Source organism: Mytilus edulis, chromosome 10 (genome assembly GCF_963676685.1).
Source record: "Mytilus edulis chromosome 10, xbMytEdul2.2, whole genome shotgun sequence".
Taxonomy (NCBI): Eukaryota; Metazoa; Mollusca; class Bivalvia; order Mytilida; family Mytilidae; genus Mytilus; species Mytilus edulis.
Window position 1 is genome coordinate 31,114,397 of NC_092353.1, and position 26,199 is coordinate 31,140,595.

Genomic DNA, 26,199 nt, shown 5'->3' on the forward strand with positions numbered 1-26,199 from the left:
TGGAATGTGGAAAAATAGGGATTGAGCTAATATGCAGGAATATGAGTCTGCTATTTAAACAAGTTTTCTTTTATCATACTCAGGAGTGACATTTATTTTTAAGATGGCTTCAGAATTTCAATAATAATTTATTTTTCATGCACATCATTACAGATATCATAGAGTATTAAGGAAAGAAAAAATGAAAAATGAGAAGAAATCATTGGATGAATTGGCAAAGACAGATCCAGATGCTTACATGGACAAAGTGACGACTGCAGACAAACAAAGGGTAGAGGTGAGAAGACTTCTAATTCAACATAGTTTGTAACGTTCATTTTGATTGGATAACGTCACTTATTTTCATGGCATCAATTCACAATTGAAAATGTATGCACAAGCGCAGAGGACAAATTTTAAATGCTAACATGTCACCAGTAAACTTAATATGTGACCATCTAGTTAGAGCTTAAAACACAATACAGTTATCTCCTAAACAGAGTCAGGGGCATAGTTGTTCTTTTGTTTAGATAATTTGAGTAGAATTTGAACAATATAATAGTTATTAGAAGTTTGTAGCAAATTTATGTATGATAACAAATGACAACTTTGACTTGTTTCATTATAATTTTGAGTTATGTCCCTTGGTGTGTAAATAATTTGTAATTTTGATGTTTCTACCAGTAAAGTTTTTAAAAAGCCTTGACCAAATCATACTAAATTCAAAAATTATTGTATTTTGCAGTTGTAATATTTCATTATGTGGACAGAGTCAAATAGGAAGTTCTTTTCAGTATCTAAAGTACTTTTGAATGAAGTCCTTGCAAAGTTTCAGTCACTTTTTAAAACTTTTATATAATACATAGATATAAGAAGATGTGGTATGAGTGCAAAGAGACAACTCTCCATCCAAGTCACAATTTATAAAAGTAAACCATTATAGGTCAAAGAGCGATCTTCAACAAGTAGCTTTGGCTCACACTAAACAGCAAGCTATATAGAGACCCCAAAAAGGACTAGTGTAAAACAATTCAAACAGGAAAACAACTGGTCTATTCTATATATAAAAAAAAAAATGAGAAACACTTTTGAACCACATCACATACATACCATTCATGGTTAAATTCTCCATATAGCATGTGGCCTGATTTGCATATTCCTGTGATATGATGGAATAAGATATCTTTTTCTGCGGGCACATTATTCTTTCATTTTCAAATATTAAAGTAAAATGTTGAAAAGTGAAAAAAACATTTTAACTGTTACTGTATATCTAATATATTCTGACTTGAAAAGAAAATTCTATATATAACATTTCATGTGAAACAAAAAAAACCAGACTGAATGCATGCTCTGACATTATTCAATTTTGAGAAGTTAAATTATTATATGACCGCATTGTTAGTAAACGGTACCTTCAATGTTAATTTATGGTTGACATATTTAACTTATATGGTATTTTTTGTTCCATTTTCAGGAAAGGATGAGTTTAAAACACAGAGGAGGAAGTAAATATATGAAGAAAAAAATGATTTATGGAAAATATGATGACCAGGTGAGTTGTCTCCTCATGGCAGTTGTCTTTCCATGGCAGTTGTCTCCCAATGACAGTTCCATCAAAAAATTCTATTTTATTATGTTGAATGGTACTTTTCACATGAATAATAGAAAAGAGAGTTAATTTTTTGGATATAATTATAGAATAACTAATCGAAGAATTCAAATAGAGAAAAATATTCAACGAGTGACCAAACAACACATTAATTCACGAATGCGAGTAGCGCATGAGTTTATTATCAGTATTGTTCGATCACGAGTTGAATATTTTTTTCGATATTTGAATTCTTTAATAAGTCATTCTTTTTATTACATTAGCAAATAAATTGAGAATGGAAATGGGGAATGTGCCAAAGAGACAACAACCCGACCATAGAAAAAAACAACAGCAGAAGGTCACCAACAGGTCTTCAATGTAGCGAAAAATTCCTGCACCCGGAGGCGTCCTTCAGCTGGCCCCTAAACAAATATATACTAGTTCAGTGATAATGAACGCCATACTAATTTCAAATTGTACACAAGAAACTAAAATTAAAATAAGACAAGACTAACAAAGGCCAGAGGTCCTGACTTGGGACAGGCGCAAAAATGCGGCGGGGTTAAACATGTTTGTGAGATCTCAACCCTCCCCCTATACCTCTAGCCAATGTAGAAAAGTAAAATGCCTTTTTTAAAAGAAATTAATGTAAAACATGTAAGGAACTATATCTTTTTACTACGCATTCATAATTTGTTTTGATCCACCGTTATCGACGTCTTGACAACGCCTATTGTTGTATGACGTCAGAGAGTGAAATAACCACGTTTTTTCACATGTGAAATTATCGGTTTTAATTTAACCGTGTAATTCGTTGCAACCAATGTAATAAGAAAAATTATCTCCCTTTAATTTTATAAATTGACATTATGAATACAATTATCTCAATACTTATCAAGTCACATAATTTGCATTTATAAAATAATCCCAATAACTTGTCGATTTGTCCATGTGCATGTTTAGCTTATAAGGCTGGGTAGATATAGAAAACTACATGAAAGAAAAAAATTCCAGTCCAACATGTCAAAGGGGAGATAATTCCAACTTATTAAAATATTGCTGTATGTAGCAATTGTTTCTTGAATAAGCAGCTCCTCTAAAATAGCTTTAATGATGAAACTTGACAAAGATGTTGAGAATGCTCACAGTGGAATATACTATGTCAAACATGCAAAAGGAGAGATATCTTAGGCATATTTGAAATATGTTATCTGCATGTCATTTTTGATCTCACTGAACATTAACCAAATAATAATCAGTAAATCTTACAAGAATCATTATTGAATGAACTGTAATTTTATTATAGCCTTTCATTTACTATACAAGTTTTTGGTTTTTTTAATTAGTTCATTTGTTCTTTTAGGCTCGCCAAACAGTTCAAGACATGATTCAGAAAAACAAAGAATTGACACAGAAAGCTGAGGTTGTTAGTGATAGTGAATCTGATGCTGTTAGTATGGATTCTGAAGATGAAATGAATATGTTAGAAAGTGCTGTGTCAGCATCTGAGAATCCATGGATGAAAGCCTCAAAACCTTCTAAACCATCTGGATATGAAAAGATTGAAGAAGTGAAAAATGAGGACAAAATGTTACTTCCTGTGGAAAGTGAAGATGAAAGTGAAAATAAGATTATGTTAACAAATGTTGTTCAAAAGGTCATTATTGAGGACACAAATAATTTGGGTGAAAATAGTCAAAATGTAGATGTCAACTTCATAGAAATAAAGGGTGATAAAAGCAATGACAATTTAAAAACTGAAACGGCAGATGAAAAGGTACAAGTAACTAAAAATAAGGAAGGAAAGAAAAAGAATGTAAAACAAGTTGAAGAGGTACAAGAAACTGAAGATAAGAAAGGAAAGAAAAGAAAGAAAGAGAAAATTACTAGTAAAAATATTAATGCAATTGATAACATTGATGACTTATTTAAAGATTTTGAATCAAGCAAAAAAGTCCAGAAAGGAAATACCATTAAAAAAAGTATTCATGAAAAAATTATGAAAAGTCAAAAAGAAACTTCAGGTTCAAATTCCACAGATGTACCAACAAGTAAGAAAGACAAAAGAAAAAGAAGAAGAATGGAAAAACAAAAGGAGAGAGAGATAGAAAAACAAAAGAAGATAGATATAGTAAAAGCAAAGTTACAAAAAGAAGATGAAAATGATGAATCTGAGGAAGAAAGTTTTATTTCTGAAAAATTAGAAAGAAAATCGCAGCTTGATGACTTTGAAGGTGATATGTCTGATGATGAAATGGGGAAAGACACCACAAAAGGAAGAAAAAAGAAAGATGAAAGTGAGGATGAAATTGATAGAAAGAAGATTGAGGAAGATGTCTATGTTGATCCAAAGAAATTAATGACCTTGGAATCAAAGATTGATAAGTCTCAAATGCCAGACATGATAGTTGATGACAATGACATTGATAATGAGGAACAACAAAAACTGGCAATAGCACAAGCCTTTGCTGATGATGATGTCATTGAAGAATTTAGTCAGGAGAAGAAGAAAGTAGAAAATAGAGATAAGCCAAAAGATATTGATCTGACTCTTCCTGGCTGGGGTGAATGGGGAGGAACAGGGGTCAAAGTATCCAAAAAGAAAAAGAAAAGGTAAATATCAAATAATACATTGTTAAATATGGAAACAAATCTTACACATTCTCGATTTAAAGGTATACATTAGTAACTTGGGTACAAATACAGGATTTGTTTTCAGAGAGGATGACCGATCCAATATGCTTTACATGCTTTCAGTAAGGGTTTTAAAAAAATTGCAGACATCTTTATATTTTGGACAAAATCAACTTTTTAAGGGGGTAGAACTTGGTTCAGGGAGATAACTCTTTAAATCAGTTATGCGTTTGTAAAAGTCAAGTTTCGTCAATGAATTTTAAGCATTTACCTGAAACAGATTGGAAATAATCTATGTATCCTAGAAGCTTAGAACATATTTATGAAAATGGCTGACACAAACGTACTGATGATTTTAAGAGTTATTTCCCTTAACCTAGGTCTACCTCCTTAAATGCACTGCATTTTTGTATTCTTCTATTACCATGATAAACAAAATATTAACTGATGTTTAAAAAATACATGTAGGTAGTAACGTGCAAGTACTGTATTTGTGATCACTTCAAATTTTAAATTTAATTATTTTAATATACTCTTATCTTTCTACTTTATAAATTTTTGTAGGTTTGTTATAAAGGCTCCATCAGCACTCCCTAGAAAAGACAGAAATTTGGGAAATGTTATTATAAGTGAACAGAAAGACAAATCTATAGCTAAATACCAGGTTGGTAGTATTTTTATAATCTTTCTTATTATTGACTTTGTTGTTACATATATTCAATAATTAGCTTGACTCTTATAAGAAATTACATTTTTTACATTTTTTTTTATTTTAACTAGACATATAAGATATGACAATTTGTTATCTTCAAAACTATAACAGATAACATGATAGTCTAATTATTCGCTAGAGTTATCAACAGATAAGTGAACCTGACAAATTTCATTAGTTGACACTTTATTTGAGTTCTTGCCTTTCAATGATGATTTTCATACATTTTGTGTTTTTGAAAACATTAGCATATTTAGTATATGGAAACTGTAAGCAGCAAAAGGATCAGCAAAATAAGACCTACAACTAAGTCAACATTACTCACTTATTTTTTGTGTTTCAACTGTTTGTCAAATAAATAGTTAAGATAGAAGCCAGCTGTAGATAATAAAAAGGATCCGTAAGATAAGGTCTAACAAAACTGATATTTTTATTTTCCCTTTGATGAACATTTGTACCATTTTTTTGTTGCTTTTGGCTATTATCTTGAGAACTGTAATAGATGGGGAGACACTTTGAACAGCTTAAATAATCAGCAAGATAAGATTTACATAATGGTGAAACACCACTGAGTTGATCTGGATCAAACCTGGTCACAATCTTCTTGTTGCATACCGTACTTGCATAAGGGGGGAGGGGGTATATTCAGGCTTTAAAGAGTTTTATTGAATTTCAGAATGACAGAAACCTCCATTTTGTTCTACTACATCTTTCAAAATACAGCTTATGTTGGCTTGCAAACCTAATTGTGAAGTCAATCGCATGTAACCCATGTGTTATTGGAATTAGAATATGTTTTGTTAACAAACTAAAAATTAATAAATCAGTGATAGAGGATGCCAATTTTTTTTTTTTTATCCAATTAAATTTAGTTTACATTATTTCTTTGACATGCTTGTGAGGTATTTTTGACTCTATTTTGCTACTGTAACAGTACATACTTAGGTTATATGATGGTAATATTTTTATTACATATTTAGTATACGCACTACAGTGAAGATTTGTCAAAAGTATATACATGATTGTAAATGAGATTTCAATATATTATTAAAAAGTTATAGGGATTTGGGGGGGGGGGGGATCAAACTTGTGAAGGGTTATTTATGTGTTTATGTAATTTTGATAATTTAGTGTTGATTTGTGTTCTGTAATAGTTTATCTTTAAATAATTCAAAAGAGTTTTTTAGGCTGAAGGATAATTTAGAGCTTTACATAATGTATAGACAATTGTCTTTTTGTTGTCAGACTGTATGTTGATCTAAGATGTCTGTTGGTTACTAGTGTTGTCTCATTGATGCCCATATGTGATGATTTATTGTTTTTGTAAGACTATTTTACTTTACATCATACTTTAATGTTGATTGTACATGTAGGTCACTGACAGCTGTTTTTTTTAAATGAATTTTTAGCATTTTGTTATCTTTTTTTAGGTCAGTGATCTTCCTTTTCCATATGTAAGTGTGAAGCAGTTTGAACAGAGTATAAGAGCTCCTATAGGAAAGACATGGAATCCAGAAACAGCGTATAAACAGTTAGTGAAACCGAAGATTGTAACGAAAATTGGAACTATCATAACACCTATAGATAAGGAGGAAACATTCAAGAAACAGAAGAATAAACGGAAAGCTGACCTTGACTTTATTAAACCTCCTATTGAAGTTAATAAATTTAAATCAAAGAAAAGAAAGAAACAATGAAATGTTTACAAAAATAATAAAATTATATACATATTGTTTTGAGTTGATGAGACATTGTGCACATAATACATATTTATAGAACTTTTGTCAATTTATGTTTTATCAAAATATTAAATTGAAAATAAAAATTATGGAAATTAAACCATCATGGCTGCTCCCATGGGTTATGCCATGGCAAGTTATAAAAAGATAAGACATAGTTACATACTAAATCATGTCAAAAGATCCCAGCACTGTATTAAATGCAGTTCTTTGTATCTAAGGCTACTGTAAATTCATAAATTATTGCATGCATTTATTATTGAGATTTTTGTAAAATTGACAAATATGCAAGATTAATTATTGCGATGACAGGTAAATCTACATATATGTATCAGATATGAGAATGCGAGTTCTTATTATTGCGGTTCTCAGTCAGTCGCAGTATTCGCATTAATAAAAACCTCGCAATAATTTTGAATTTACAGTACCGGTAAGTGGGGCAAACATGAAAAAAATTAGCTTACACCTTACTGCAATGTTATTACTAGCACTGGTATGAGGGGAATACTAAGTTGACCTTGACCATGCTAAATCAGTGTTATGAAGCATACAGACTGAGGATTGCATTAACAAAAAACAGACTATAAAGAGCAAAGAGATCTATCAAATACTGTAATCATTGCAAGACAGCCTTGTTGGAACAACTTGTGGATGATTTAGAAATTGCTGTATAGTTACATGTCTAATGTTATTCTAGATAAAACCTAATATGGATAATTGAAATTACCTATGTAAGACAGTACAATATGCTATACCAACCACCAACCAACTCTTTTGAAAATAGATTTACCGACATTAATGGACACAAACATGGTGTCCACAAAGACTGACTTTGTACAGAATAATACAGATGCAAAATGTGGTTAAGTTAACCAAGTATTATGTATACTCAAACCTTTCTCTTTGCTTCAACACTAAGCCTTTGCTCACACTGAACAGCAAACTATAAAGAGCCCTAAAATGACTAGTGTAAAACCAATCTAACAGTAAAACCAACACTCTAATCTATATATCTTGTTATTATCTTATCTAAAACTATTGTTAAGTTGGAGAATGACCAACCTTGACATTGGGCTAAGATGCCAGATGAACTACACATTACTATAGTATTAATGAATGGGTGTTTTTATAATGGCCCTGTTATAGGTCCAAGGTCTGTAATAATGGCCGAGGCAACGCCGAGGGCTATTACAGACATCTGAGGCCATTATTACTGACCGAGGACATATAACAGGGCCATTATAAAAACACCCATTTCTTAATACATTTATTAACCAACTGAACAAAAGTGTATGTGTTGCTGCTAACTTGATGTACTGTCTTACTCTTTTAATGACAGTTTAGTTTGAACAAAAATTAAGTTGAAAGAGATATGTGTTAAAAAAACAGGATGATCAGTGATCCCTTTATATGGTTCTTTAATGTTGGTTGCTGTTTACTAAATTAAATAAAATACAAAAAGGTATTATACTCTTTACAACTTAGTTTTAATAACTATATTTAAAACCCCGCTAACAGGGCTTAATACAGACAAACTGGGCATTAATACAGGGCCATTACAGAAAAACAGGGCCATTACAGAAAAAAACAGGGCCATTACAGAAAAAAACAGGGCCATTACAGAAAAACAGGGCCATTACAGAAAATATGTAATTTTTAATAAACAGTCACTTTTGGCAATAATGCACTTAGTTGGTTAATAATATAATATAGAGATGTGTTAAGGGTGGCAATGAGACAAGCTAGAAAAGTTTTATCAGTTGAAAATTATGGTCTCGCACAGAACATATGACCATCAGTTTAATAAGCAAGATGTGAATAATATTAGTTACAAAATTATAGATGGACACCTATTAAATTTAAACAAAGAGTATGGGGTATTCATCCATGAAAAAAAATTCAGTATATTCACAGAAAAAATTACACAAAAAGCTAAGGAACAGTTTTTTTATAGCTGTTCTTCATCTCATTGTTTATTCTCAGTTCCTATTTTTCTCCTTTCTCAATCACAGCAGCTCTCAGAAACAACAGCCAAATGCACATAGACTTGAGGTACTAGCTGTGCATGCATTTTGGTTGTGTATGCAGGTTCATAAAAAGAAAGGTTTAAAAAGAGTGGATTCTCAATAGGTTACATTGAGGGGGGATTCTTTGTTGGGATGTCATTTAAGTGGTTTTATAATAAAATCATATTTACACATGGCAGATATTGGGTGCACTGTGCATCTGGTCTTGAAGGCCTCAAAGTCCCCAATATCTATCATTTCTCTGGTATTGTATCCTGAATTTTCTGGTGAAAAAGCAATGTTTGTATTGATTTCCTGTGAAAACAAGTCGCATGAAACAACATATTTGGTTTGATTGTCTAGTGTGCCTTGAAAACAAGGCTTAATTCTGGTATCAATATTGCTATATTATTATGAAAGACTTTTTGGAACAATAGTAATCTTGAAACTTCTGGCTGTTGTTGAAATGGTGGTTATTTCAACTTCTCCAGAAGTGATGTCCTGAGCTCTATACATGTATAGTACTTTGGCAATAAATCTAGAAGATCTGCACTGGACCATTTCGAACTGGTGAATGTGCTCCTGCTAGTGGATTACATTCTAAGTGAGGCCTGAGTTCTGCATGGTATGCTTGATATTTTTATTGCCTCATCTGAACATGGAAATGTAACAGTATGAGTGGGGCATAATGTTGCCTTATCAGCATTGAAATATTCTTGTTTCAAATAATTTTCAAAAACGTAAAACTTTTTCTCCACATTTTTTTTATTCTCTGGAAATTCATTAAAAAATAAACTACTTATTTTGTTTGTCCTCTAGTGTATGGACTGTTGTCATATTATTTTTTCTAAGATTCAGGGAGAAAAGGGGGGGGTCCTTGTTTCTCTTTCTGTTTTATATGTTCATTATTATTTTGGCAAATTATTTTTTTTTTTTTTTTTTTTGGTTGTTATTCTATAATTTTTGAACCACATTAGGACCATGTTAATATATTTATAATTTTAGACAGAAATTATGATGATGTTGAATTTTTAGATATAATTATGTTAAAAGATTATTTTTATATTTTAAATGTATTGCTATAAAAAATAAAAAGTTTGTATTACAGTACAGCTGGTATCAAATGTAGAAAAAAAATATACACACATGAATAATAATGAAAAATTCAAATACAGTAAGGAAGGTATTATTTCAATAAACTACAATGTTAATTTCGAACTTAGATTGATATAAATTTAAGTAGTTCCTAAAGACTTTTTGGAACAATAGTTTTTATAGTGATTAAGATGATAACACAATGTTGACTGCTGTACCCCTATTTTTGACATTTTTACCCATTGTGTCTGTTTGTTTTGTTCACACATCGTTGACAATGTAATGGAATTTGATGTGACTGTCATACAAGTGAGAGGTTTATCTAGCTATAAAACCAGGTTCAATCCACCATTTTCTACATAAGAAATACCTGTACCAAGTCAGGAATATAACAGTTGTTATCCATTCGTTTGATGTGTTTGAACTTTTGATTTTGCCCTTTCATTTGGGACTTTCCTTTTTGAATTTTCCTCGGAGTTCAGTATTTTTGTGTTTTTACTTTTCCTAAATGGGCCTCATGATCTTCTTGAACTAAAGTGTAATGAAAGGTTCATTCTGATTGGTTGTCGCTATGTCACGTGATGTCAACATTGTAGGAAAGGTGCACATGAAAGAGTAGAAAGTTAGAATGAATGGACTAAGATGTGTCAGGACTGTTCTTCATTTATGTCATTGATGCAGAGGTAAGAAAATAAAGAGATGATTTATATAGCCTTGTTCTACAATTGTCAACATTGAAATAGTTTGCTGATATCGGACAAAATATGTACAAGAACAAATGCCTTTTGAAAAATTAAATAGTCATAAATCTTGACAACGTTGATTTAAATCAAGTTATGATTAAAGGGCATTTAAATATTTTATAATATATCAGTTGAAGCGAAAGTAATTATCACGTAGCATGATATAAAAAGTTAATTTTGTAATGACTAAATTATATATGGAAGAATATAGTTGACAAGTTCTGTTATATCCCTTTTAAGATATTGTCACATAAATTGTGGCAAATGCATCAAAAACTTATTCTCAGTGACAGTATATATTTTCCTTTTCTACATATATGTATCTAAATAAAATGACAACAAATAAAAAAAATAAGCCTTCTTTTTTTCTTCAAAAAATCATTTTAATCTTTATTTTTTTTGTCTGACTGGTGGTGATAATTGTCATGAAACAATTAATTGGCACACATTAATTTGGGACCCATTTTTTTTTTTGCCCCTATAGAAAAAGTCAAATCAGCTTCTGGTCAAGGGGCACCAAAAATATGTTATCCCCTTATTCTGCATTTTATTTAATATTTAAAAAAAAATTGGGGGTTGAATTTTATTTTTGTTGAGTACATTTCATTAAAAAGAATATCTATATCTTATCCACTGTACTGATTTCATTGCACATGTACCAGTATTCATGAAGTGACTACAGTGTTTGAATGAAGGAAAGTTTACACAGCATGAAATCTACAAACATTCAAAATGCTCAACTGTTTAAAACATGATTATGCATAACAAATATCTAATACCTTGAATACACATAAAGTTAAATAGAAAAAAATACTGATAAGTAAAATAACTCACAGAAACAAAATTGAAATTTAGAATAATTAAACAATAATTCTGGCCTTTTTGCTTAAAATACTGACATAAATATTCATTATAGTTTAACCTGGTTAAGCCACTATGATTTAAGGTGCTGATTTGCCAGGTGCTGGAGTGCCTTGAATTCCATGAAATATGGCAATGTTATACAGTATTTTGCATCACACTAAAATTGAGAGCAATGAATATAGCATGGAAATATTATTTAGATTCATGATATTAAAAGTTGAATTTAAGGAATCACTCAGGATTGCTTTGGCCTTTGGGATTCAATCACTGTCACAATTTTCTGCTACTGTTACATGTACAGCCACATTTTTTTATGATGTTGAAATATGTACCAGGTAATCTCAAATATTTTTTTTATAAAAGATTTTACATGTATAAGGCCAGAAATACACACTTTTATATACATGTATGTATGTTCAAAAATGTTTATTCAGAATTTTCACCTGGAATTTAAAAAAAATGGAATATAAAGTAGAAGACTATCAAAGGCCCAAAGGGAAAACTAAACCAATGCCTAAAGCATCCTTGGAATAGGTACACATTGACAACTTCTGGTCCAGTCAAATTGCTTGAATTTTGGTTGAAAGCTATTCACACTGAAGTAAATGCCTTTCCATTAACTATAAAATATATTTTTCTCATCATCATAACAAACTGGAAATTGGCAAGATTATAATTACTGTTGACAACTTTTATAATGAACTGATAACTAATTAAAGTCTAATGCATCAATTAATTTGAGAATGGAGACTGACATGTACAATGCACCTTAAATACTTGGAAGATTTCCAAATTTAAATTTCCTAAAGTAAATTAAAACAATGTCATCATCAGCAATTTTTAATTATGATGATTTAAAATGCAGTTTGACAAATACAAATTTAAAGTACCAAATGAATATAACTTAATATGTCATTATAAAATAAAATTGAGAATGGAAATGGGGAATGTGTCAAAGAGACAACAACCCGCCCAAATAAAAAACAAACAAAAGAAAATATCTGTTGCCTGACATATCATGTACATCATTTTGCAACTGCTTGATATTAGTTACATCTACATGTACATGTACATGTTGTATATGTACATGTTGTATAAGCCCATACATTGAAAAATGATAGAATGATTGTTCATTGTAAGTTGTACATGTAATATATAACAAAATATGTATCAATAATTATCTGGCAGTGGTGGTTATCAAAGATACTTTCATATGGTGTTTGAAAAAGTGAACAATAAAATAGAGATATAGTTTATTTAAGATTTTTGTTAAATACTGTAATAACTTTAATAATATATCAGTTAATAACTTTTCAGGTAAAGCATTCCTGCTTTAGTGGTAGAGGATTAAGAATGACATGAATCATCATTTCTGACATACTTAGCATACTATCAGATAAAAGGTATGACTGACAGGTCCAAGGCATTGGTGTTCAGACTCAACGATCATGGACAGGGACCAGAAATTATTCGTCAGATGTTCCTTGAAAGAGGATGGATAGAGTTTGATGAAATACAACAAGAAGATGAAGATTGGAATATATGGTGGAGGACATCACGTTTTCGTAACTGTGATTACGATTTCCTGCAGTCATGGCAAAGATTAAATCACTACCCAAAGTCTGTTGGCATAACAAAAAAAGATTGTTTGGCGAGGAATTTGAAAAGAATGAAAGGAGTACATGGCACAGGGGTTTATAATTTTAGTCCTATTGCTTTCAACTTGCCAAATGATTATACACGTTATGTTGCAGAGTATGGAAGGCTGAAACAACAACAAAATGATGGCAAGTCCTTACTGTGGATATGTAAACCTGCAGACATGTCCAGAGGAAGGGGAATATTTCTGTTCCGAGACATTTCTGAGCTTCAGTATGATTGTAATGCAGTTGTACAACGATATATAGCAAAACCAATGCTAATTGGTGGATATAAATTTGACCTCCGCATTTATGTAGCAGTGCCATCATTTCACCCATTGTCCATTTACATCTATGAAGAAGGTATAGTGAGATTTAGCACAGAAAAATATGATCTAAATACATTAAATAACGTATTTGCTCATCTGACAAACACATCAATTAATAAGCATAGTCCATCCTATACTACTGACAAGGAGTATATTGGCCCCGGTTGCAAATGGACACTTACACAATTGCGTCATTATTTTCATCAAAACAATATCAATGACAATGTCTTATGGATACGAATTTTAAATATTATTATACTAACCATACTGATTCAAGCTCCACAAGTGCCAAAATGTACAAACTGTTTTGAACTTTATGGATTTGATGTTCTTATTGATGAGAACCTGAAACCATGGTTACTTGAGGTTAATTTTAGTCCTTCACTTAGTGCTGACTGCCAGGTTGACATGATCGTCAAAAAACCACTTCTACATGATATTATTCAGTTGATGAATTTCAAAGAATCTGATGTGTTAAGAGGGGGAGAGAAATTAAAGCGGCAAAGTACTAGGATAAAAGGCAATGAAACAATAGATAGGTATGCTTCTAGCAGTCGATTAAGCCACCATAGTTCAATACAGAGAGGGTCATCGTTTCACAAAAACATTAGTAGTCTTAGCAAACAGTCAACTGTAGAGAGAGAACTGGCATCATACATAGAACAGGATTCTGATGAAATTAAAATAAAGGTAAAGGGAGACGAATGTCTAGGACTTCCATTAGTTAACACTAAAGAGGATAGTCGTCCAAATTCTGGTAGTTCTGGTATTTCTAGTTCACATAGCGATCTGAGACAAGGTCATGAGGAAGTTCATAAACCAATAAAAAATTCTATAAAACGTTCAAAAAGTGCTGATACAAGAAGTAATTATGATGAAACTGTTGGGTCTCGAGAAAAAGTAAAATTCTATATAGGTCAAAAGAGAATTGACGATAATAACAATGTGTCAAAAAATACAACTGTTAATAATATCCGAGTTCCTCGTAGTGCTGTCACTCGTGAATCTAGTTCAAGATACCCAAGAATTGATCGTCAAACTACATCATCATCTTTTGCTAGTAAGTCTGAAGGGTTAATATCACATAGACATGAGAAAGGCTCAATAAAAAGTTCTGCCACTTCAGACAGTGCAATTTCCAGTTTTTCTGGATCAAGTGAAAACTCAGACTTGATATCGTTGCCAGTAGAATCAATGAAAGCTACACCAAGACTTTTATCTCAGAGACAGAATATTGTTCCTGCTGTAGAAGTTTCAGCATCAAATAGTAATACATCTGTAACAGAATCTAGTCAAACAATGAAAATCAAGTCGCTACGACCTAATGGAAACTCATCAACTTTTCGTAAAATATCTGCTCTTGGTGTAAGTAATACACCATCTCAGCTGAATTCAAACAGAAGTCGCAGCAGGATGCAAACAAATATTAGTAATTCTTCTGTATCTAATCTACCAAATGTTAGTTATAAGAAATTGCAAGCCAGTACACCTGTTCCAAAAACAACCATAACACCACGACATGGTAGTATTCCACGAAATATTTCTAGAAATCCTGTTTCAAAATACTATGGTAACAATGGAAGAAATTCTTCACAAGCTAACATTAATCTTACACGATCACAATTGTTTGTGTCTAATTCTCCAACGCAATCACAGACAATTAGGTCATCACTACAAAGTAACAGTAGAGACTTGGGTCAAAGGAATACCAACAATTCTCGTTTGAGTATAAGGAGAGATTCACTCCACAGTAAGCATCCTGTCAGGCCAAGATTGAAAGGCCCAGCACCTATAGTTGGGGACTTCTTTCTAGGATTTCCTTTTAGTGAAATTTCACTAAAAGCAGCAAACACAACGCTAGATGCTCATGTTGTAGTAAAAGAGACACAAAGACTTCTGAAGGAAGCATTAGTAAAAGTAGATAAAATATCAGGTGATATTAAAGTGGGTGGACATCTCCCTTATGGTGCCTCAGAATGGGAAAGGAGACTTTGGGGACCAGTCAAAACTCAAGAAGAGAACAGTTGACAAAGGGGTAAGTTCCCACTTAATTTTAGGGGATTTTTTCATGTTTGTTTTATTACAATCCCAATATACATATATACATGTACAGTTAAGATGGCAATAACAGATTTATAGCTAGCTTTATAAAATGTTTTCAGTTACTGTAAATTTAGAAATTATTGCGATTTTGTCATTTTAGACATATATGCCATTTTAATTTTTGTGATATTGCGAAAAATCAAGTTTTATTCTGACAAAAAATTTCAAATTAGGAGTTTAGATTCTGGCGATTAGTACCCGATTGCAACAATAATTCATGAATTTACAGTATATACATTTTTTTTCCAATATTATGAGATACAGTGTAATTCTGTACCATGTATATATTTAATTATAAACATGGGTCATGAAAAATATCAAAGTTATACATATTAAATTAAGGTCATATATTTTGGTGTTTATAGTATTCTCTAAGTGTTCAATCTTAAATTCCACTCTAAGACCAAAGGACTGTTTAAATTATTAGTCTTGCAATTGGTTTTCAGTTGGAAAATATTGAAAAATATTGGGGAAATTCCAGGAATAAATTTTGGCCAAGTTTAGATTTATTTAGTTTTTATAATACTGATATTTTGTTATGTAACTTTTTATTAAGCTAGCTAGATTGATAGATGGATTGATTTTACCTTAGAAACTTTATGTCAGCACAGACAAATGTTAAACTAAAAGCTTACATTATGAAAAACAAAACAAGATTGTTCAATTTTTAAATAATATTGATTGTATTTATAACTTAGGTATTAAATATTGGCAATCATATACATTGTACCACATCTTCTTTTCTATATTGATAGTTGTTACACCTTTTTAAAACTTTTAAGTGGCTTAATGAGGTTAGAAGTTACAACTTAATTTGATGCCTTGATCAGCAAAGGTGACCTTAACTGTTAATGTCTCAATGATTCTGGACTGTTGAAGTACCCTTAAGTTAACTTGTACATCTTATAAGAATGTGCTTCTCATAAGTTTAAATTCATATAAACAGTTGGTTATTACCCAACACATGCAGCATCTATATGTTACAATGGAAAAATAATTATACTAGTAAAATGCTACATGTAAAGATATTTCAATGATAAAAAAAAAAGGAGAAAATTCAGCATTTTACATTCATCAAATCCTCCGATCTTAGATGCTCATGACTGTAAATAGTACATGTATTCTGACAGTGTTCTTCCTAAAACAGAGAACTTTCAAATAGCGACATGGAAATTAACTTAGCACTGGTTTTTAATTATCCCAGGTAAAAATGTAGCAATATTATGATAGAAAAGATAGAACCACGGTACCACAGTGTTTAAGACCTTACTAAGTTCTGGGAGATCAAAGATACTTGTACATGAGGAAATTAAAAAATCCATTTACTGAACATTAATGCAATCCATAGGAAACTCCTGTGTTCGTGTTGACCAGTCTTTAGTTTTATATGTTGTGTTTTGCATACTGTTGTTAGTCTGTTTTCGTCTTTTTCTTTTTTTTTTGCCATGGCGGTGTCAGTTTTTTTTCGATGTGAATTTGAATGACCCTTTGGTATCTTTGCCTCTCTTTCTCTATTTCACTTAAGTTTACTTTGTTCATAAGTGCTAAACAGAAGTTGTTAGTGTGACCAGGAGTTCTTATTTGTTGGGTACATTGCTTTAACCTTGGAACAATTTCATTATATACAATTTATTTATTCTGTATAAAAATTGTCCTGATGAAGCCTGCCTTGCAGGCGAAACATGTAGACCATAGCAAATAAAATTGCAGACCATTCCAAGTGTTGTCAATTTTGGGTATTAATTTATTTATCTGTTGCATGTTAAAGATCAATTGGTCTAATTGGCAGATATAATTTTAATATGACAGGTTGTAGTCAGTACAAAGCAGATAATTTTGTTAGAAAAATTATATGTTTCATGTTTAGTACCATTAAATCATCAATATTTTATCTGAACAAACAAATTATATTGTAATTGTCAGTGTAGTTCATGTCAATCTCAACATTAATAAAAGTATAAAGAATATTGATTGTGAAGAATCACGATAAAGGCTAAAAATGGCTTTAGTGTTCTAAGATTTTAAGATAGACATGATAGAATGGTTTGTATTTTCAACACATGTACACTTGCTAAAAAATTGTGTTTAGAAAAGATTTTGTAGCAATGTAATGGGTTCACTTAAGAAATTGCCATTTTAAACGCCTTATTTTTTTCTTTTAATTTATATTTTAAACTTAAGGATCAACATGATCAATTTGAATATATAACTAAACTAATTCTTTACAAAATGTATGATATAATCACTAAAATTTCACTTTATCATCACGATCATATAACATGTATAAACACAAAAATGTCATTGAAATAAAATAATTCAAAAGAGAAATATTATGTAACTATTGATTTAATCTTAATAAGATCTTTCCCTCATTAGCTCTCATTCACTGATTCATGTACAAATGAATAAAATAAGATTCAGGGTATATTTATTTTACATTGAAACAGACACCTAACAACACAACTAATCAAAATTCATCAAAATCTTAATAAATCTCTAAAACAATCCACAATACAACACAAAATGTATGTCAAGCTCTTAAACTTCCCAGTTTAAAATATAAATTAAAAAGGGGGAGGGGGTACTGGGTGTGCTTTCATCTAAATATATTCAACAGAGACATATGCATTGAAGTTTTTTTTTAGTCCAAACACAACACAGTTAATAGCTGTAGATCAGAATGAACCAACTGTGTGTCTGACCTTAAATTTTTAAATGCCATTTTAATCCAACACATTCAGGATTATCCTTAAGTATATAAGTTTTAAGCAATATATGTTAAAGGTTAAGTCCTAATTTAGGTAATAATATTAATTAAGGCTAATGCAACCAGCTTATGTTATTCATCCTCATGTAATAACATTACAGACACAGATCAAGTATTTTGAAAAGGGTATTCCAACCACTGGACACACTGAAATGTTAACATAATTGAAAAAAAAGAAGGGGGGTACCAACCTATGGACACACTGAAATGTTCGAGTAATAAAAAAAAAAAGGGGGACCAACCTCTGGACAATATGAAATATTCACTTAAAGAAAGAAAAAAAGGGGGGGGGGGAGGGTACCAACCTCTGGGCACCATGAAATGTTCACACAATAAAAAAAAGGGGGTGGTACTAACCTCTGGACACCATGAAATATTCACATGATAAAAAAAAGGGGGGGGTACCAACCACTGGACACCATCAAATATTCACATTATATAAGGGGGGTACTAACCTCTGGACACCATGAAATGTTCGCATTATAAAAAAGGGGGGGGGGTACTAACCTCTGGACACCATGAAATGTTCACATAATAAGAAAAGGGGGTGCTAACCTCTGGACACCATGAAATGTTCATATAATAAAAAAGGGGGGAAACCAACCTCTGGACACCCTGAAATATTCACATAATTAAAAAAAAAAAGGTTGTGGTACCAACTTCTGAACTTCCCCCTGCATCCATCAATGTAATCATTGTTAATTGAACTTGTTAAATGTAGGTTAATATTGACTGTTTTATGGCTGAGGATACTATATAAGCTTGAAAGTCTTTAATGTAGGAGAAGTTCAGAATATGAGACTTTCCTTACGTTAAAAAATTTGATGGTACATTTTTCAGTTCATTTATGTAATACTAATAAAATCATGCGTCTGTGCACACTCTTGGGTTTTGTAATTTGAAAGACAGTTCACAGATCACCTGATCATGGGTTTTAATTCAGTATGTCATTGATCATAAATCTACCATGTCATTAACTATCTGACAGTTATTGTCATACTTGGACGAATTTAAATAGACTATGTTTGAAGCCATGTGGTCTCCTATTGTCTTTTTGATACATCTAAGTTTTTGAATATTATGTGTTTGGCATCCAGATAATATGTGTTTGAAGTTTGAAATTATGAATGATAATATTTTGTGTCTATATTGACTTTTAAGTATATTATAAAGTTGTCATTATTTTGAAGTTTTATTAATACTACTTTATCCTGTAATCAGCCAGCTAATGGAAAAATGGCAGCTATTGATGTCCGCAATGTCTCAGACGAGTTCAAAAATCAGTGCTTTACTGTTTTACAATTATTTTTCAGGAGTTATACCCCTTGATAGATGACTCATATTGAAATTTCATTGTAAGTGCTCTCAAGCTTACATACATTCTCTTACTTTTTTGAAGTTAATATCAGAGTTTAAAACAACCCTGTTTAATTATGTTTACTGGAGTAATTTCCCTTAGAAATGTTTTAATATTATTAAAAAGGTTGTATTGAATTGTAGTTTACTTTTTTCTTGTCAGATTTTTAGGATATTTGTTAAACAGTAATATCCATAGTGTCTTAGAAATGTTCTTAGATCAGTGCTGTTGGCTATTTTAACAGGAATTATGTCCCTTTGAAATATTAAATAAAATTGCATAATTATTTTATATGAAAATTATATCAAAGCTATATCAGTAAGGTCTTAGATAAGTTTTAAAATCAGTATTGATCAACTATTTTTACAAGAGATGTACCCCTTGGAAAGAATAATCACATGGAAAATTGCATTGTAAGCAATTTTAATTAGGTTTTATGAAAAAATTTAAAAGAACCTTGAAAAATATATTAAAGTTATTGCACTTGGACAGATAGAATATGTACATGCATGGCTGTCATATATTGGAATACTGTTCTTTTATCTATATTTAAATATCAAACAAAAAAAGATGTGTTATGATTCCCAATGAGACAACTTGCCATCATATGGTCATGGTACAGCCTTCACAATGAGCAAAATCCATATGGCATAGCAAGCTTTAAAAGGCCATGAAATGACAAATGTGAAACAATTCAAATGTAATGGATAAACAGCAACAAACAACAACCACTTAATTGCAGACTCCTGAGCCCTGTCTCAGGACTGGCATTACATAATGTTGTTAGTTTTAACACATTTGTGGGCACCTTGCTGTGGAACTATAACTCTAATGGTTCTTATATTTTTTGGATTTTTATGGATCGTAAATTGTCAAAAATATAAAAATGGCCAAAGAGCTACGTTTCTGTAGCTAGCCAGGGAGCCCCTAACCTAGGACAATGATGAAACATCACAAAATAAGAACAAACTTAAAATATCAGTTGAAATGTGCCTGACTCATCAGATTGATACATAACACACAAACAACTGACATGAACACTAAAGACACAAAAAAAGATCTGAGAGTACTTGAAGTTTCTGAAAGCTCGTTAACACCTATTATCCCTGGCTAAGTATATTTCTAGGATTTTGATTGGTTAACACACGACGTTACAAAACCCATAGCCCCTGAGTGTTGCTAACCCATTACATCGGGTAAATTCACACACGTTTTCCTTAGTCCCATGATTGTTCCTTATGAAATATCGAATTCTGTAGATTATCCATGATGTCTGTATAATTAAATACTTAATCCACTAACGATTCTATCTTATTATGTCGATTATTTGCACTCATTTAAGTAAATGCATCACTATTCTGCCACATTGTCAATGAATGGGACTACTGACCTAGCTATGCAAATAACCCACGTTGAGGTCACACTGTCTATGATGTAACTCTCACAACTTTGAGCGCCAAATTCGACTCATGTCACTTTTTCTGTCTTTAGATTAAAAACGTTTTATATTTGTCTACATGTAGAGTTCTACCAAAGGTAGTGCCCTACACCCCTTTAAAAATATGTCAAAATCCCAAATTTCAATGAAACATATTTAAAAAAAAAAAGGAAAATGTTACTTTCACATTAAACTTTGATCAACTTTCACTTAAAATCACCAGATTTAGACTAAGACCGGGGATAAATTTGTTATCTACATTCATATTCGTAGATATGGATATTTTAACACCCTTCAGTACCCTGTACACCCTTCGGCTGCGCCTAATGGTGTACTTGGATACTTCAAGCAGAGTTCGCGAAAAGTGGTGGTCCTCCGGATTTTATCACAAAAAGTTTGCATAGGACTGACACAATTTAGCATTTTTCAATAGAATTAATAGTGAGGACCAGCAGATTTTCTGCAAGGACCATCAGGGAAAAGAAGATTACGCAAACTCTGCTTCAGGGTGTTAAAATATCCATATCTACGGATATGAATGTAGATAACTTATAATGTAAAAATCATGTATCTTTGACTTTATTTGTCTTTATACCTAAGACTTTGGGTATGTTTTGGACATAATAATAATTACAGATGCAGATCAAGCATTTTGAAAAGGGTATTCCAACCACTGGGCAAACTGGACAAATGTTAACATAGTTATGAAAAAGGGGGGCTACCAACCTTTGGACACCATGAACTGTTCACATAATTAAAAAAGGGGGTTTGGAGGGGGGGGGGGGTGACAACCTCTGGACACATTATAAAACGAAAAGAGGGATATCAACCTCTGGACACCATGAAATGTTCACATAATTTAAAAAAAAAGAGGGGGTACCAACCTCTGGACAATTAAATGTTCATTTAATTAAAAAAAAAGGGGTTACCAACCTCTGAACACCATGAATTGTTCACATTATAAAACAAAAAGGGGGATACCAACCTCTGGACACCATGAAATGTTCACATAATAAAAAAAAGAGGGGGTACCAACCTCTGGACAATTAAATGTTCATTTAATTAAAAAAAAAGGGGTTACCAACCTCTGAACACCATGAATTGTTCACATTATAAAACAAAAAGGGGGATACCGACCTCTGGACACCATGAAATGTTCACATAATAAAAAAAGAGGGGGTACCAACCTCTGGACAATGAAATGTTCATATAATTAAAAAAAAAAAAGGAGGGGTTACTGGCATTACAGAATGTTGTTAGCGTTTTCCTTAGTCCCATGATTGTTCCTTATGAAATATCGAATTCTGTAGATTATCCATGATGTCTGTATAATTAGATACTTAATCCACTAACAATTTTATCTTATTATGTCATTTATTTGCACTCATTTAAGTAAATGCATCACTATTCGATATGACTTGGTTTTGAAGTTGTCAGTATTGAAAACTTGACAGTCTGATTGATTGAATTGATTCATCTTCAATGAATGGAGTACTGTGGATTCATTTATTTTCGTGGATATCAATTTTCATGGTTTGAAAAAAATTTGCATATTCGTGGATATTTAATTTTGTGGTTTTGGCAAATTATGCATTCATTTCTTTAACAAATGTGATATTCGTTGAACATCTTAATTCGTGGTTCTCCTGAACCAACGAAATCCACGAAAAATGGTATCCAACTAATATTAATGAATCCACAGTAATCTCCATTGGCCAATATATCTAAGCTGAACTTGACTACTATGGATTCATTTATTTTTGTTGGTATCAATTTTCATGGATTGTGTAAAACTTGCCTTTTAGCAATTTTGTATTTCGTTGAATATTTAAATTTGTGGTTCACCTAGCGCCGGCCTGTTCCCACGAAAACCACGAAAATTGGTATCGAAGGAATAATAATATAATGAATCAACAGTACTGGGTATCTACTATTGAGACTTGTAGGTGATAATGCAAAAAATACCCTGATCCATCAAGTTGTAATTGGCATTAGACATAACACTGCTGAAAGACAGAGAATAATGCAACACCTTAGATACATGTATCCAATGTTTTAATATAACAATTTAATGTACATGTTTTCAGCACATTTTAATTTATGTAAATCAGTTTTAAAGACCTAGTTTTTAAAACACAATAAATATTAGACTATTAAAACTGCTTTATTTCACAGGCAGATTATCACGTAGGTCTGGCCAATTTTTTTTAATGTTTGCCCTGTATTTTTTATCTTTTTGGTTAAAATCTTTAATGAAATGAGAATTCCCCCTGATTTCGCCAAAACTATGAAAAAAAGATTTGAAGGTAATTTTTCTAGTATTTCTATCAAAATACTCAGTCTTAAATTAAATACTATCTCTGCCAAAACTATAAAAAAATCTTGTCAACTTTAAAAAGAATCGACAGTAATTTGATGAAAACAAATATGTGTTTTTTGTGTATCTCACTGAACAATCGGGTTAAATGATAGGCATTTCATTAACAAAATTAAAATATAGGCTACTTAAAATATATCATAATATCGTCTGTCAAAAGAAACAAAGGGCTTTACACTAATCATAAATATAATAGGCTGATTGTATTGTTCATTTAAGTGTTGTGTTCCATTTATTAAAAAGTTTACTTTTTGTATTACTGTCCTAGTTTTTTGACAAGTAATAGAAGTACAATAATCACCTGTTTGTTCAGGCGATTGAACTTATACTGAATGTTCAAGTAGCTTGATATTAAAAAGTAGAATCTTATTAAAAAATGTAATCAGCTTAAATTAAATACATCACTTCAGAGTGTTAAATGCATTACTCTATGTTCATGAAATATTGTTATGTAAAATGTTAGAAAATCCACATGTTCTAAATATTAAACTGACAGATTAATCTATTTTGTCTTTGAATTCTAGAATGCATTGTCAATAACAGAAACAGTTTCAATGTTGTTTTAGAATAACAAATTTTCTGTCTGGATCACTTTTTCAAATCATTATGAAGTATAACTATTCCAAGTAAGGGTGAAGGTTGGTGCTTGTTGAAACATGTAAACCTGCTGCATTTGTTTGCACCTGTCCTTAGTCAGGAACCTGTTGTTCAGTGGTTGTTGTTTGTTGATGTGGTTCATATGTGTTTCTTGTTTTTTATATAGATTTGACCATTGGCTTTCCTGTTTGAATTGTTTTACGCGAGTAATTTTCGGGGCCCTTTGTAGCTTGCTGTTAGGTGTGAGCCAATACTCCGTGTTGAAGGCTGTACTATGACCTATAATAGGTTACTTTTAAAAAATTGGGACCTGGATGGAGAGTTGTCTCATTTGCTCTCATACCACCTCTTCTTATTTCTACATATGTTTAAAGTTAAATTTTGCTGTTGAGACAGTATTTTAGGCTTGTGGTAAATTTTTTGAGCATCTTTATCATACAATTACCTCATGCTTTCTAAAGCTTGCAATATTAGTGATATGGTCATGTGTCTATCTGTCCTTTTTCCATACTTTTGAACCTCCTATTTTATTCCTTTGTCAATTGATTTGGAGAATTTATTTCTTATATAACAGTCTATTATTTGAACTTGGAATTATTTTTAACTATGGAATTTGCTTGATTTCTTGTTATTGAAATTTTTCATAAATTCCATGATTGTTCTGTACTGAAATGTTCTGTGCTGCGCACAACACTTTCTATCACAAAAAAAATGGTATATTTTCAATAGAATGTACTGTGCCGCGCACAACACTATCTAACCAAAATGCATTGTATGGAAAGTGTTATTAACCGCTTAAAAGATCATAATACAAAATAAACATGGAATTTATAAAAAAATTTAAACACAAGAAATTATGCGAATTCCATAATTAAAAATAATTCCAAGTTCAAATAATAGCCTGTTATTATATGGATATCATGGACCTTGTCTGAACTGTACACAATTTTAACATTAGGTAAGTGCCGATGGGGGTTGGGGTTGTAAGCGTTGGCACATCTCATTTCTATAGAGATTATTTGACCATGCCCCCTCTTTCATGATCTATTGACCATGCCCCCTCTTTCATGATCTATTGACCGTTGAACCTTTGCATAGTTAACAATAATGCAAAAAATTTTGAATAGGTAGCTATGATAGGTCAGTAATATTTAAAATTCAAAACAAGCAGAAAGCTCTACAATTAGCATATATGATATAGTAAATGAATAACAGCCAATGAGCATATATAATAAAAGCAGTTAGCAAAGTTTAAAGCATCAGGATTTGGTATTTACATGCACTGCTCAAACTATTTTATCCATCACATTGGTTAGAAATGATTTGTTTTATAACTTTTAACCTAGTCATATGAGGCCATATTCCTAGCCTCAAGCCATATTCCTGGCCTCAATTGTCAGTGTATTCCTATGTCGTACTTCCTCATTCCTGAAAGAATTCTTACCATACTTTGTAGTTCTCGGTATTTCTACACCACTGGAATATCTATCATCCTTTTATACAATATGATCTTGCACAAAAACAGGACTTTTCTGATTTATTGTTTTGAAGGTTTCCAAAGCAATTGTTCTCATTCTTCTGGTTTTATGTGATGATAATTTAGATTTTTTCCATTAATTTTTCATTAGTGGTTTTGAAATCAAATAAACAAAAAGAAGAGCATGTTTCCAGAATATATATCTTATATCTCAGAAAATGTTTGGCACCATTTTATTGACCCATTAAGTCAGTCATGGTGCATTGAATTTGAGTTTTTTGCATAATTTACATATTAAAGTACAATTTAAATGTATTGCTATTTTATTTTCAAAACATATACGGTGAGACATATCTCTGTGTCAACAGTTCATGTTATGATTTAGACAGGTAGAGAGGGGTGCTCATTTTCGCCATAAATTTCCATGTTTTTTTGCAGTTTATGCTAAGGTCTTTATGTTTCTGAAGTATAGTGATATTTCTATATGAAGATAACATCAAAGGCCAAATATTCTTAGCTTGAAAAACGTGTTTCTTTGAAAAAAAATCATCTGAAAAGTTACATTAAAGGATATTTGAAATTGCCTGATGTTTTTTCAAAGGCGTCACTTATTCGCTGTTTATACACATCTATTTAAAACCAAATAAATGGAGCTTTAAACAATTATCAAATCAATTTCATTATAGATGAATAGCAGACATTTCAAAGGTGTAAAGAACTGAAATTCAGGGCTTTCAGTCAAATAATT

The 26,199-nt window shown here is 31.4% G+C and overlaps 1 protein-coding gene across 1 annotated transcript in view; it reads left to right on the top strand.

Moving 5' to 3' along the window:
- Positions 1-26,199, top strand: part of LOC139490886 (uncharacterized) — a 41,260-nt gene that overhangs the window by 12,525 nt on the left and 2,536 nt on the right. The window contains exons 10-15 of the mRNA XM_071278013.1: positions 154-277; positions 1,457-1,534; positions 2,937-4,186; positions 4,772-4,871; positions 6,350-6,512; positions 12,821-15,370. Coding sequence (XP_071134114.1) covers positions 154-277; positions 1,457-1,534; positions 2,937-4,186; positions 4,772-4,871; positions 6,350-6,512; positions 12,821-15,363 — 4,258 coding nt within the window. The 3' untranslated portion in view covers positions 15,364-15,370. The remainder of the gene's footprint in view (positions 1-153; positions 278-1,456; positions 1,535-2,936; positions 4,187-4,771; positions 4,872-6,349; positions 6,513-12,820; positions 15,371-26,199) is intronic.